Source organism: Carettochelys insculpta, chromosome 21 (genome assembly GCF_033958435.1).
Source record: "Carettochelys insculpta isolate YL-2023 chromosome 21, ASM3395843v1, whole genome shotgun sequence".
Taxonomy (NCBI): Eukaryota; Metazoa; Chordata; order Testudines; family Carettochelyidae; genus Carettochelys; species Carettochelys insculpta.
The window spans coordinates 8985592-9000880 of record NC_134157.1 but is presented as its reverse complement, the minus strand read 5'-3'; the positions used below and the strand labels follow the sequence as shown (position 1 = coordinate 9000880).

Genomic DNA, 15289 nt, shown 5'->3' with positions numbered 1-15289 from the left:
GTCAAGTAGCACTTTAAAGACTAACAAAATAATGTATTAGGTGATGAGCTTTCGTGGGACAGACCCACTTCTTCAGACCAAGTGGGTCTGTCCCACGAAAGCTCATCACCTCATAATTTATTTTGTTAGTCTTTAAAGTGCTACTTGACTGCTTTTTTGTTTTGATAGTCTATAGACTAGCACGGCTCCCTCTCTGTTACTATGAGCACTAAAGCTTTTCGAAGACAGTTGGCATCCTTGGGGTTTGGAATAAGCAGCCAAACCCCTGTCCTTTGCAGTTCACACAGCACTACCGTCAGTGCCCCAGGGATTTTCAGATGCACCTAATGGAGTTAAATGCCCAGCTCTCATGGATTTTCCAGTGGGATTCAGGAACCTGATTCCTTCAGTGCCGTTGCCGAAGGAGACAGTGTTCCATCCAGGATGGGCAGACGGAGGGTCTTTTATTTTGTTATCATGACTCATCTCCAGAATCCACCTTGCCCAGACAGCTTCTGCAGTTAGCCATAGTGACTCAGAGGAGAGCCATCACCCTCCAGGGAAAACCTTGCATCTGAGGTCCTCTGCTTGGGAACTTCCCTCCGTCTGTTGTTACGTCTTGTAGCAAGAACTGGATTAGGAACCCAACAGCTGTAATCCCTGACATCTGGAAGGCGGGGGGGCAGCAGCACTGACAGCTACCGCTGACCCTGGAGCAAGAGCTCAAGGTGAAGGACAGAAGCAGTCAGCACTCAGCATCTCCCGGTCCGTGGCGCTAACCCCTCACACACACATGCACTCTCACAGCTGTGTGCAGCTGAGCATAGCGCAGCGGTTAGAGCACTGGCCTTCCAAACCCAAGGTTGTGAGGGATGGTGCTGGGTCCGGCAGTGAGGGAAGGGGACTGGACTTGATGACCTCTCAAGGTCCCTTCCAGTTCTATGATATATAATAGCAGCAGCGGCAGCCAGAGTTCTGGGCCCCTTTGAAACGCCAGTCTGGGGAGAATCTACTCCCTCCCTGCTCCCATCAGTGGGCCTGGCAGGGGTGTCTGCTTGCTGAGGCCTTAATGGCAATCGACAGATTTCCACCACACAACTGATGAAGTTGGTGGGATAAAATAATATTTGTTTTGTTCCTCCTTTCCAGGGAGAGGCAGGAATCCCAGGGACTCCAGGGGTCTGTGGCAGCTCTGGGGAGCCAGGAGAGGAAGGGCTGAAGGGGCGTCGTGGGAGAGCGGGGGACATAGGAAAAGAGGTACGTCTCCAGGAGTCCCTGACAGGTGGCCTGCACCCTGGGGGCCACGTCACTGTGACCTGAGAAAGAAGGGTGCAGCTGTGAGCCTTGACACAAGTGGGGAGGGTGGTTGAGCAACCAGGGAGAAATGCTTTGGATGGATAGATTATTAGACCCAGCTAACGACAGGGCCCTGAGCTGGTAGAAATTACACATGTACATCATATACAATGTAGACTTCAGTGTTGTCCTGGGAACTTCAGAATAGGAGGAAACCTGGCTGTAAGTAAACACACAGATTATTAGGTGAGACGACACCATTGTGATCAATGAGGCAAGTTATAGGATCACCTTGAATTAATTCCTGTTTCAGCCAGAGCAGATATTTTAGAAAAACATCCAGTCTTGGTTTTACGAAGTGTAGTGATGGACAATTCACCACACCCCTTGATAAATTGTTCCAGAGGTGAAATACCCTTGTTGTTCAAAGTGTCTACGTTGTTTTCAGTCTGAAGTTGTCTAGGTTCAGCTTTCAGGAATTGGAGCTTGTTATAACTTGCTGTGGCTCATTAATTCTCCCACCATCCCTATGATTATAAGGGCTGATCCAAAGAGAACTGTGATTAATTTGTTCCATGTCCACTGAGGGTAAGACGAGAAGTAATTCGCTTGTCTGTAGCCAGCAAGACTTAAGCTAAACACCTGGAAAACCTCTCTCACTAGACAAATGATTAAGTTCTGGAATAGGCTTCCAAGGGTGTTTGTGGAATCCCTGTCGTTGGAAGTTGTTAAGAACAGGTTGAGGAAGATGGTCTAGGTTTACTTCGTCCTGCCACAGCACAGGAGGCTGGTCGTGGTAGCCTCTCAAGGTCCCTTCCAGCCCGACATTGCTAAGACTTTGTGACATCGACAAACACCCTCAACAGAATTCATCTTGCAGGCTGAAGAATGCTTTGCCCTAGCAGTGAAATCCATTGAGAGTCAGTGTAAGGGGGCTTCAGTCTTTAGGGACTGAGGTGCACGGGGACACACCTGGTGCAGGACATGGGTGTTCACTGAACGGGGGCTAATGAAATTGCTTCTCTGTCTTTGCAGGGTGACGTTGGGGATCCCGGAGATATGGGAGAGCCAGGGCCCAAGGGCAAAAAGGTGGGAGCATCTCTATTCTTCCAGTTTCCCTTTAAGCACTACATTGTCACCCGCAGCCTGCTCAGTCCCTGTTTCTCTCATGCACCTTTGTAAAGTGTCTAATGGTCCCCAGATGAGGTGCTGGAGATGTGCCAGGTGCCATGGGAGCAGAGGCAGATTAGGGGTTTGCGGGGCTCTGGCCTAGCGCAAGTAGGGGCCCTCCCCACTCCTTCCACCTGCAGCGTTCCCTGCTCTCCCCCAGCATTTCTGCTGGGGAGGTGGAGTCAAGGCAGGTTTCTGCAGCTCCGCAGCAGGAGCAGTGAGCAGAGTGGGCCCAAGCCCCCATGCTCTGACCCTGCTCTCTGGCAGAAACACCAGGAAGGTGGCGCAGCTCCAGTCGCAGAGACGTCCATATTGGCAGAGCTGCTGGGAACATGCCCTGTTGGCCCCGTAGCTCGTCTGCCAGTGCCCTCGAGTGCAGTAGTTTTAAGGCTGAGGTTTACGAATAAAGGGGGATTTTTATAATCCTCTTGGTTGTGTGTTAATGGTGGAGAGCCACGTGTTTGCCACCCAAGATGTAATTAAAACGTGCTTTAAGTGTTAGTTTAGATGCTGTTTCATTGTTGGCTCGTTCTACTGTGGTCGATTTTACTCATGTGGGTCTTTATAATAACACATCTGTTTCCATTCATGAACAGGGCGATGCTGGGCCCAGGGGCCCTCCTGGGATGCCTGGACCAGGTGCTGTTATGGGAGAAACTGGTGAAAAGGGACTTAAAGGAGAGAAGGGGCAAGAAGGTTTTCTGGCAAGTACAATGAAGACCTGAATCGCAGGCCCTCTTAGAGGGGGAGTTTAGGTCTGGCTGGGTCCATAAGAGGGTTCTTGGGCACCTGGCAGGAAACCAGAGGTTTGCCCAGGACCATGCAAAATGTGTAGCGGGAAATGGGAAAACCTCCAAAATGGGTGGTGATTTATGTCATGCTCCAGCTTTACCGCAGTAATCCAGTTTTGGGACAAGGGAGAATGTGGAGGAGATCTTGCTTTCTCCTCCCCCGTCCACCTCCCGCAAGAGTACATGCATTTGTGAGCAAAAATAGGCTATTTTTACATGTTTTCCTAGTTTTGACCAAATGAGATGGTGTCAGCACTTTTCAAATTAGAAATTTCCTTCTGACACAGAGCAGGTTTCTCAGCGATGTGTTCAAGATGCTGACGTTATGTGCGATTTTGTGCCAAAACTATCCGCTGGCAAAAAGTCCAGCTTTTGAGCCAGCCTTACTTGACACACAGCCATAAGCATTTGTCCGTGGGGCTTGTCCTTTGTGTGCCTTTAAGGCTGAATCTATACTAGGGAAATAAGTCGATTGCAGATATGCAGTTCTAGCTACAGTGTTTGTGTAGGTAGAATTGACATATCGGGATTGACTTACTTCCCTAGCGAAGTCCGAGCCTCTTTAGTCTCACATTAATGTCCCTTACTCAGTGCGATAGGGTGGAGTACAGGGATCGATGGCCAAGCTCAGAGAGGTCGATTTTGTCGCGTCTTCAGCAGATGCACAAAATCGAACTCGGGCAGATCGACCGTGGGTGAGCACAGACAAACCCCCAAGTCTCAGCGCTAGTTTGAGTCTCTTTTTATAGAAAGTTGAGTTCCTGGTGTCCTATTGAGAGGAAAATAGTGATGTGTCAGAATCCAAGTATCTCTCTTGTTCCCAGTTCAGACTGTCTCATCCCTGCATCATTCTGTCCTCTGTCCATGTGTGTTCTTGGGGTTGCTCATCAGCATAAGCTGGGGGTTGCTTCTGGGCTCTGATTGGCCATGCTGGTATTGTCCATTAGCGTGCATATGGTTTGCTGCTCTCCAAGCAGTTGTACGGTTCCCTGTGAACCTTCGGGGGTGAGATTCCAGCCTTTGGTGGGTTTGCCTTGTGACGCCATTACCTGCAGGTTCTGTCGCAGTGATAACTGAGTGGAGCTGCTGCTGTACAGGGCATTCTAGGTTAATGCTTGATTCTGCAGCCAGGTCAAACAGCAGCCTTGGTTTTCAGAGCTCTGCGAGGCTTCGAGTAAGTAACACTTCCCTTCCTTTGGCAGGGCCAGGTCGGTGTGATCGGCATGCCGGGACCTGCAGGAGCCAGGGGGCAAATTGTATGTAAACTTGTCTTATCCCTCCTTGCTTTGCTGGTTGCCTGGTCTTTTGATATAGAAATCTGGGGGTCATGCATCTTACTTGACCATCAGGTGGCAACCGGCTCTCTGGCATGGCTGTTTTGAATGGAGGACGTGACCTATGTTTTCCTTCGACACAGGGTGAAGCAGGCAGGCTAGGTCCACCCGGGTCAGCTGGCCCTGAGGGACAGAAGGTACTGAGAAGAAGCCATAACGTCTGATATAAGCTCACCCACCTCCATGTCACAGTGATAGTGAACCAGAAGACGTGGGAGAGCTGATGTCTTCAAAGGGCATTGGAGAGCCAGGCCTGGTGTGGGAGCTGGGAGGGCTTCGCCAGCTGTAAAGAGGCCTCCTGCTGGCATAAGGAAGCCAATACAATTTAAGAAAGGAAAATTCCCCTTCCTCTCTCTTACTCATTTCCCAAGCCCTGACATCTAGCCCTGGGATAACAACAGAGACATGTATGAAGGGAGGGACCTATATGGTGTACCCCTTCCCCATTCCTCCAGTGTAGTCTGCTGCAAGGCAGAGGCGGTCATCAGCCCCTTGTTCCTGGTGGAGAGAGGTTTTCAATGGCAGGCTTGACGCCCAGGTAGACTGTGCCAGGGATTACTCCCCATGCTTTTGCGTTGGGGATTGAAGGGGTGAAGGGTGAGTCAGCCCAACAGAGGTGTTAGTGGCATAGAATCAGAGAATACTAGGACTGGAAGGGAGCTCAAGAGGTCACGGAGTCCAGTCCCCTGCCCTCACAGCAGGACCAAATACCATTCTAGACCACCCCCGATAGATGTCTGTCTAACCTGCTCTCAAATATCTCCAGAGATGAAGATTCCACAACCTCCCCAGGCAATTTAGTCCAGTGTTTGACCACCCTGACAGTTAGGAACTTTTTCCTAATGTTCAACCTAAACCTCCTTTGCTGCAGTTTAAGCCCATTGCTTCTTGTCCTGTCCTCCCAGCCCAAGGAGAGCAATTTTTTCTCCCTCCTCCTTGTAACCCTCTTTAAGGTACTTGTAAACTGCTATCATGTCCCCTCGAAGTCTTCTCTTTTCTAAACTAAACAAGCCCAGTTCTTTCAGTCTTCCCTCATAGCTCATGTTCTCTCAACCTTTAATCATTCTTGTTGCTCTTCTCTGGACCTTCTCTAATTTCTCCACCTCTTACTTGAAATGTGGTACCCAGAACCAGACAATACTCCTGTTGAGGCCTAATGAGCACTGAGTAGAGTGAAAGAATGACTTCTCGTGTTTTGCTCTTAACACTCCTGTTAATGCATCCCAGAATCACGTTCACTTTTTTTGCAACACTCCAATTTAGCTTGTGTTCCACTATGACCCCAAATCCCTTTCTGCAGCACTCCTTCCTAAATGGTTGCATTCCCAGGATAAGAACTATTGCCTTATTTTTTTCCCCAGGGAGAGCCGGGACCAAATGGACGGATGGGCCCAGCTGGTGTAGCTGGATTGGAGGTAAAAGTCATGCTGTAGAGCCACAGTGTGTGTTCCCAGGCTCTCTGAAATGAGGATAGCTATTGAGACAGCTGTGTGTTCACAGCCGCTCTCTGAAACGAGAATGGACTTCCCCCAGCTATCCTAGGCCTGGGCTTTCAGAAGTGACTGGTGGCAGTTCATGGGAGCCCAGCTTGGGCACTGGACTTCAGGAAGTGCTGAGCCTGCTGAAAACTGGGATCTTCCCCTTCACAGTGTCTCAAGCTGGGAAATATAAATCGCTTCTGTTCCCCATTCCTCCACCACGCTTCTTTCCCCAGTCGTGTCTTATAAACACTAGCACTGAGGTGCCTTTTACAAGAGTAGCTTGGTGGAAGGCAACAGGCTGGCAGGACATCCCCGAAGACGGACAGACAGACACCTTCTCGGTATTGCTGTATTTGTCCGTGAGACTGATACGATAAGGGACAGCAGCCATGCAAACCCTCCAGCACCATGTTTCTGACAAGGAGCAGCTGCAAGAGGGGCAGGGAAGTTTTCTTCCTGTGGGCTAGTCGGAGCTTGACTTGCCATGAAGAGCTGGCAACGTGCACCCCAGTGCAAGCCAGCAACCTGATTACCTACCCCCAGTCCCTAGTGTGCTAATTCTGGGTCACCTGGCCTCACTAATGCCAGATTAAAGCTAGTGTGGGTGTGCCCACCCCCAGTGCAATCACACCTTCATTTGCAGTATAGACGTAGCCTGAGACTACCAGCTGAGGTTCCAGTTCTCCATGGCATTGCACTTGGTAGCATCCTAATAGGAGATACCAATGAATGCATCAAACAGGTCAGAATCAGATTCATGTTAATTCTTAAATGTTCCTGCAGGGTGTCCCTGGGGAAGAGGGAAGGAAAGGAGAGCGAGGCAAGCCAGGGCCTCCCGTAAGTACTAGATCCTGCTCCAGAGCACAGACTGGGCAGTGTTCAGCAATCTGGTCTGGTTTCATTCAAAGATGCTCCTGATGGTTTTTAAGGTGGCTGCTTATTTAACCTGGCTCTTCAGTACTTTCTTCTTGGTCTAATTTCTTTTCTTACATGTTACTTTAAAGCTTTGCTCTAGGGAAAACGGTGGTACTGTGTGGAGCCAACTCCTATGGAGTCAGTCCCAGCTCCTGAATGCAACAAACCAGGCAGGACCCTCCTCGCAGCAGGGTTTGGTCTGCATTTTTAAGCTGGAAACAGCCTTTCTACAAGCTACCTGGTTTGGTTTTTTTTCTGCTCCTGGGTGAAATCAGAACATTGGTGAAACTGGGGCAAGTTGGAAATTAAGACACTTTTCGCACTCAAGGTTAGGTTTTGGGTCAATTCTAAAGCAGCCGCATCCCAGTGGCTTAGGACCCAGGTGTACAGAAGTACAAAATGAAATGTCATTTTGAACATTTTGCTTGTTCTAACTTAAAATACTCTGCTCCTGCTGGCACGGGTGTGTGAGGAGACAAGAAAAGTTGGCCCAGATTAATATCCCTGACTTTTAGGTGCTTCAGAATCTGCTTCTAAGTTGGGCATCATTGTCCCAGCGTGAGACAAAAATGTTGTGTTTAAGGTAATGCCACTGTGTGATTACTCTGCAAAGTGTCATTGGAAAAATGGAAAAGAGCGGCCAGGAAGGGATCCAGTCAAGTAAATACTTTCCAATCAAGTCTTTATTTATCAATTTTTTTTATTTCTGCAGAACTATAATCAGTTAAAGGCATTTTAAGTACAGTTGCCAAGAAGACACATGACTAAATGCTGCTGTAGCGATGCTTTTCATTACCACTGTGTGGCATAGAACATGCACGTTTTTCTTAATTTTTGCTGTCATAGAACCAAGGTGTATGAATTGTGAGGCTCTGAAAACTCCCCAGAAATGCATATCACAGATAGCCGTGTGCCCAGATAGCAGTGCCCTGTTCAGAAAGTGCTCAACGTCATCTTCGGTTCAAATTTAACAAGACAGATAAGCACCCGCTTCCCTTTGCGCACTACATGATGAAGGGCTTTACCCAGTGACATTTAATGATCGCAAAGGTGATGTTTACAAAGCACTGCAGAGGTACTAATGATGCGGGGCAGATTAATTGAAGAAATAAATCTCGTCCATGACCTGGGTTTCCCATTGTCTAGGATGGCAACTCATCTCTCCATGACTAAGAATGCTTTTTTAGTTCAATAATTCCATTTGAAAGAGAAACAGAGGAAGCAAAATAAACCATCTCAAATAGAAGAATGTTTTATAGATTTCTGGGAAATGCTGTTCAGATCTATTCAACAAAAGGCAGCTAGACCAGAGTTGGAGATCAGCGAGCGGCAAAGTGATTTTGTTGTTTCCAGACAGACCTGGCTCAGAGCTGTGAAGCTCCAACCCTGGTTGAGCTCCACACCTGTCCAGCCTTGTAGCTGAGTGAAATGTGGGCCCATGGTCCAGTGTGGGTGCCCAAAAGGCTGCACGTGGTATCTCTCGCTGGCTTGCTAGCCGCATGTGGGGTTTATGAAATAGGCCACACGGTTCTCCAGGAGCTCTTGCTTTTGGCATTTCTCCACCCATGCTATGAAGCAGATCAGTGGTGTCTCCTCTCCACTTCCTTGTGCAGAGTCACCACATTGGATGGGCGGGTGATGCGATGAGCTAAGTCCATAAAGTGGCTACATCTCCCTCTCTTGTTGCTCTAGGGTTCAGTTGGCCCCAGGGGAGAAAGTGGGATCCAGGGACTCAAGGGCTTTGGTGGGCCTGAAGGACCCAAAGGAGAAGAAGGGGGAAAAGGAGAGACTGGTCAGCAGGTAACTTTCTCCACCACCCTCCCCCTCGTGAGTCCTTTGTGAAATGGTTCTCTCAGTGCTGCTGCACATGCGGAGCTCTGCTTGAGTCCAGCAAGAGCCATGCATGCTGCTGAGCTGCCTCCACTCCTGAGCCAGAAGGGAGATGCATGCGCAGATGGTAGAGGGGTGGGGGAATCTCCATCCCTAGAGCTTTTTAAGTCCTGGCTTGACAAAGCCGTGGCTGGGATGATTTAGATGGGGTTGATCCTGCTTTAGGCAGGGAGCTGGACTCGATGACATCCTGAGGCCCCTTCCAGCCCTAGGATTCTATGATTCTATGATGCACACCATAGGTTACTTTAGTGCAGGATGCACTTGATCTATGAGTCCTGTGCTGGGCTGTATGTGCACCATGGCCTCATCTCTTGCCTGGGCTTTGAGTCCTTTCATGTGCGTCTTTGGAGGTGACACGTGCCAACCCTATCGTTTGTGGATGTCACTAGCCCTCAGGATAATGATCTGCCAGGATAGCTATCAAGACAGGAGTCCAAGCATCAAACAAAGACGTGATGACCTTGAACCTGTCCAGAGCACAAAGTGATCCGTGGGATGAGTTAAGCCTTGTTAACCCGCTCTCTGAGGTGGGAGTTATTTCCATTTTACAGATGAGCAAACTGAGGCACAGGAAGCTGACATGAGATGCTCAACATCATTCAGTACCAGGGCAGTGGCAGAGCTGGGAACAGCACCCCAAGTTCCTGAGTCCTAAGTAGTTTTTTGAATGACTAGCCAGCCTTTACCCTGACTGCCCTGCAGCTCATGGCAGTTGTGTTTTGTCCCCCCAACAAATTTAGGGTTCTCGTGGGCCAGCCGGAGAGGCGGGAGCAGCAGGGCTACGTGGCGTTGAAGTGAGTGGGCCTCCTTACTACATTGGAAGTAACAGTGGAGCTTGTGGTTGGCAGCTGCGCTCCTGGTGGGCCTGTGCTGTCTTAGCAGGGCTGGGTGCAGTGAGGGAAGATGGCTGGACCTGTACGCACAACAGCGAGGTGAACGGCCTGGTATGAATGACCCAAGCACACTGCACTTGCTGAGATGGAGCTCTGTTGCTCAGCAGTGTGTCCACCACACTAGTTAATGCTGAGAATAACCACACACAGGCACTAGGCATCTCCCTGTTAAAAGGACATTCTTAAGATTGCAAAATCAAACACTCAGAAACAGGGACATGCCAAATTTCTAGCAGCCTGGACAAGCTTCATTTGTCCCCTCTGGGCGCATGCATTGTGATGTCTTTAACTGCATGATCGCAGGCTGCATTTTGCCCCAGGACTCTTATCTCACCGGGTGCCCAGGTGGGACCAGTTTGTGGGGTGAATCTAGGTTGGGCAGTGAAAGAGACTGTCTTCCCCTTTGCCAAAGCTCCTTGTCCTAGCTAGTTCCAGTTCTCCCTCTGCACCATCTCCTCACCAGATCAGTCTCCCCTGTCCCCTCTTCCTCCTTCCTCCCCGTCTCCCCAGCACTCAGTCTATCTCCTGCGCACCCATTCTGTCTCCCCATGGCACCTCAGCCAGGGTCAGTCTCCCCTCTGCCAACTAGCAGCTCGATCCTGTCTCTCTCCCACCAGGATCCCAGCAGAAGTTGCCCCCCCTCTGCCAGAGACTCATCGCTGTCACTCGGGTGTTGTGAGGAGCAGCTCCATCACCGATTGAGTTGTGCTCAGCTGGGAGGGTGGTGAGGGCCAGGACAGGGCCTAGAAGAACTGGTCACCTTCGTAAGTGCTATAGGCAGCTAGGAATGTAATGGGCTGTCTGTCGGTTTTCTCCTTTCAGGGCCCACCGGGCATGAGGGGGACACTGGGGGCGCCGGGAGAACCAGGACACACGGTGAGGGCAGAGGGATGGGTGTGCCTCATGCCAGCTTGCAGTGTGCCTGCTCCCCTCTCCCTTGCAAGCACACGATTCATGCTCCCTTCCTGCCCTGGCAGCGTGACTCCAGAGCCTCTTCAGGGGGCTCTTGGGCTGAGAGAAAAAGCCCTGTGGAGTCTCCCGTCTCCACTGCACTCCCCTGGGCTTGTACAGGGAGAAACAAATGGACAACGCACCACAGAGTCTGCAGCTGGTGTGCAGCGGGTGGGGATGGGGCTCACGGGGGAAGTGCTTCGGGGGGGTGGGGGGAGGTTCTGTGTCAGGGAGCATCGCTGAGGAGACCCCCTTCCCTGGGGAGTTTGTGCTGTTCTCATGGAGACGCATCCTTCTCCCTTGTGACTTCAGGGGCCTCCAGGACAGCTGGGTCCAGAGGGACGGAGGGGTCACAAAGGAGAAAAGGTAACTTGAGAAGTCCTCCTCGGCTGTTTGGATGGGGCTGGCCTCCTCTCCCCCAGGCCCACAAATGAAGCACCCCTGTTGTAGAATAGCAGGGAGTTGGCCCCAGTGATGGTGTGGGCTGTCTCTCGGGAGCACTCCGCTTTTGGGATTCAGTGCCAGGGACTTTCCTGCCAGAGGAACACGCGGTTTCCTGCTGGTAACGTCTTTCGCTCGTATCTCTGTGTTCATCCAAAAGATCTCATAACACCCACCACTGAAGTGCAGCCACCTCTGGGGCTCGCTGCAGTGCTGTTCAGTAGCCTAGGACAGGGGCAGCTGCATGTGTCCAGGCTTTCAAGGCTCAGCTGTACTCCCCCCAAACCCCGAAAGTAATGAGAGCAGTGGGTGTCCCTGTCCCCGGTGAGCAGTGACTCGTTTCTGATGGGGGAGTTTGTAGTGAAAGAGGGGAGACTGCTGCAGGATCCTGGTGATCTCTGAGACAGGGCCTCTGAGCCAGCTGTGTCCTCTCTTCCCGGCATCCTTCTATCCCTGGGGACTGGAGCAGCGAACAGGCATCCTTTTCCCTTGGGTCAGAAGGGGGAGCCTCTGCCCCTTTCTGGCAGCCTCCTCAGAGCGTCTGGTGACTTACCACGTGTGTGTGTGTGTGTGTGTGTTTGTTTCCTTAGGGGGACACTGGGCGTGAAGGAGAACGGGGCATCCCTGGCAACCCTGGCAGACAGGTAAGGTGGCATCAGCTTCCCCGTGGCCTGCTTTCACCCTGCTGCTGTTCCGTGCTGGTGGTTACCACTGACGCAGTGCAGATGATCTGAGTTAATGCCCCTCAGTCCTGGGGGAACAGTGCCTAATGACCCAAAGGCAACCCCGGGATGGAACCCAGCAGCCTGGGTTGCTGGGGATACGGTAACCATGGGGAGAGCACACCGTTGCTGGGGTGACACTGGAGTATGTCAGCAGTGAGCAGCTTTGGGGCTGTTTGAGTGTGGAGCTGGGCTGGGGCGTTGGTTGGTTTGCTCATTACTTTGTTCACAAGCTCCTGCTCTCTCTCGTTGTGCAGGGCAAGCGAGGCAAAGCCGGGCGCAAGCCGCTGAGAGGCCCCAAGGGCCCCAAGGTGAGCAAACCAGCTCTTCCTCTTGTCCCCTCCCAGCCTCAGCCTGTCTCGCACTACAGTTCTGCACAAGCATGGGCTGTAGGCCAGGACAGCACCCTGCCCAGCAACCCTGCTAGGTGCTAACGTGGACGTGGCTTTGTTGTGATCACTGGCTGGATGGGCCCAGACTCTGTGCTGGACAGATGGAGCCACGTTGCCTAAGTCTCCTTGGCCAGGACTACGTCTGGGTCCGTTTTAGGGTTTATTGGACAGCCATAGGGAGGAGGGGATGGGATTTTCCTGTTGTCCTGGACAAGGTGGCAGGTGGCCAGGGCGCTGCATGGACTGGTTTTGCTTTTCCTCGAGAACAACCACGGAGAGAGTCACCCTTGCAGCTGGGCAGGAGAGTGAGCGACATGCTGGGCCCTACAGTGCTCACCTCAGACAGTCTTTGACAATGACAGCTGAGGGCTCCGTTGGGCTCCAGGAGCTGAGTGGGGGGCCCCTGGCATATGCCAGAGGATGGGCATGGTTGTGTCTGGGAAAGGTCCTTAGCACGATGTGGCCGGGAGTGCCCACCAGCAGCGCTGTCAGTGCCACTGGGGCTCCCCCACCTCTCCCCGCGCCCCTTTCCCATCACGGCTTGGGGGGATTCTGATCCCCAGCAATGCACAGGGTGCTGCAGCATCTGAGCTGGTAACCCCCAAGCATGTTAATGTCCTTGCCTTTGCATTGGCCTGTTACAGTTGTGCTGTCCCGTGCAATCCAGTCTCCCACCCCTGAGCAGGCGGCTTTCATGGCAATGAAGCAGCAAGAGGCTGCTTGGCACCACTGGAGACGCTGGCGAAAGCCGATTTGGCCCGGCGGGAGAGGTGCCCATAGAGAAGTCGGGGAGGGACACCTACCTGCCTTAGCCTGCTCATGGAGCAGTATTGGAGCTCTATGTCCTGTTCCTCCCACCAGCCCTAGTTCTTTCATACGGTTGTCTGTCTCTCCGCTTCCTCCAGAGAGGAATCGTCTGGGCAAATTGTTGCTCCTGTTCTCTAAAGCCTGGATGCCAGGGCCTGCTCCTCACCCCTGCCGCCCACCTGACACTTGGACCATCTCCCAACATGCTGCATTAGTTCTGCCCAAGAAATGCCCAAGGAATCACACCTGCTCTTCTGTTGTGACACTGAGTAGGGTGTCTTCTCCTGCTGTTTTCCAGGGCCATCCAGGTGATCCAGGGCCCGAGGGACCACGCGGCCCACAAGGCCCTTACGTGAGTATTGGCACAGAGGTGTCTCTTCTGAGCCTGCTCTTTTGCTGATAAGTTTTAAATCAGGACTGGAAGTCAGATGTGTTCATCCCAGTGGGCCCCTCTGGCCTTGGACTCTCTGACTCTTTCTAGCAACAGAGCACGCGATGCTCTTGTGCTTTCTGAGAGGGGAAGGGGCGTCTTGTGGCTGAGGCACTCAGAAGGGCCAAGTTCAAAGCCTGGCTCAGCATGGGCCAGGATCCTGTTGTGTGAGGTGCTGTACAAAGCTGGGGCGTCCAAGGCTGCTTGGATTTGTCTTGGGAAATGTGCTCTGCTCTCCCCTCGCCTTGGGACTGATACTTCTCTCACTGGTTTGACCCCTTTGTAATGCCCCGGACGTCCACATTGCTGCTGGCCTGAGAGCAGGATCTAGGCTGGCACGCTGATGCTCCATTCGTGGTGTTGGCCCCTAGGCTTAGAGCCAGGCTTGGAACTTTTTTAATCCCACTCCTGCTATTCTGGCAGCAGGATATACACTGGTCCCGCTCTGGGCTCTACCTTAGGCAAGACCTCAGCTAATGACTGTCCCTGTCAGCCTGACAGAGACTTAGGGAGGTTATCAGATTGACTGAGTTTTAACCAGTTTCTCCCCCTGTGACCAGGGAGGACTCTGGGGCAAGGAGGTGCAGCAACTTGCGCAGATTCACATGCCAAGTCAGGGACAGAACTGGAACCTGAACCAGGTGTCCCGACTTGGGTTCCCTTATGCAAATCCCCAGGTCCAATGCCATCCCATCAGCACGGGCCCTTCGGTGGCGCAGTTTCATGCCTTCAGATGGGAGCAGGGCAGCTGAAACATGGAAATATGTACTTATCTCACAGAGTTGGAAGGCACCTCGAGAGGCCAATGAGTCCACTCCCCTGTACTCACAGCAGGACCCGGCACCACCCCTGACAAATATTTAAAAAACAAAAAACCCTGACCATGCAAAGCCCCCTCAAGGGCTGAGCTCACAACCCTGAGTATATAAACCCAATAATCTAACCCTCGAGCCATCTCTCCCCTAGTATTGGCTGTCAGTGTGTCTGCTTTGCAGTGGGGAAGGTCAACAGCTGCCGTTCCACCAGCTATGGCAAACTCTGGGACCTTCATGTTTGGCTCCTCGGCAGATGAGTGGACATGGGATTTGAAGGGACTACTTGTGCGTCCTCACTGATACAAACACCCCATCGTGTAATCCTGTTCATAAACTTATCGAGGCCAATCATCAAGTTAGTTGGTTTCTGCAAACGAGCATTCCTACAATAGCTCATGCCCGGGGAGCTGGTCAGACCATTGGGATAACAATAAAACCATGCTGAAAAGCAACCTTTTATTGAAATCTGTGCATTGAAGGCCCCTGCATTTTCTGACCATCTGTGATGTTTGAGAAGAGCATCACAGCCTTGTGATGGATCTCTCAGGCCAGGGGGTGGGAATTCAGGACTGCATGTGTGCTAATTTTAATTAATTTTGCTTTTTTCTTTTTCCATATATTGAGAAATGTTAAAATTTCAACCAAATACATTGTGTGTTCAAATAAGATCCAGCAATTCTAGAGCAGGTCAAAGAACTTGAAAATGTTGATGAAGAATGTATTTTCTCTATTGAAAATATTGTTCATGTACAAAGTTGTAGAAAAGGCACCATTCCTGACATTTCAAGGCTCTTTAATGGCAGCCTGCCGTGGCTGTTACTGGCTCGGTTAGTCTTTGCTGGGAGAAGAGATACTCGTGGCCCTCGGCCCCCATCGAAGAAGGGCTATTGCCCAGCAGAATTCTTACCAGCGGGTAACCAACGCAACTGTAGTCCAAGAGTCATGTGACGGAGACACATGGGTGCTACATTTCTCCCCC

General features: G+C 51.4%; 1 protein-coding gene across 1 annotated transcript in view; it reads left to right on the top strand.

Moving 5' to 3' along the window:
• The window catches only part of COL27A1 (collagen type XXVII alpha 1 chain), a 259743-nt gene that overhangs the window by 217161 nt on the left and 27293 nt on the right, over positions 1–15289 (top strand). The window contains exons 43-56 of the mRNA XM_075015103.1: positions 1129–1236; positions 2311–2364; positions 3042–3149; positions 4439–4492; positions 4654–4707; positions 5932–5985; positions 6835–6888; positions 8659–8766; positions 9600–9653; positions 10575–10628; positions 11016–11069; positions 11735–11788; positions 12124–12177; positions 13364–13417. Of these exons, the coding sequence (XP_074871204.1) occupies positions 1129–1236; positions 2311–2364; positions 3042–3149; positions 4439–4492; positions 4654–4707; positions 5932–5985; positions 6835–6888; positions 8659–8766; positions 9600–9653; positions 10575–10628; positions 11016–11069; positions 11735–11788; positions 12124–12177; positions 13364–13417 (918 nt within the window). The remainder of the gene's footprint in view (positions 1–1128; positions 1237–2310; positions 2365–3041; positions 3150–4438; positions 4493–4653; positions 4708–5931; positions 5986–6834; positions 6889–8658; positions 8767–9599; positions 9654–10574; positions 10629–11015; positions 11070–11734; positions 11789–12123; positions 12178–13363; positions 13418–15289) is intronic.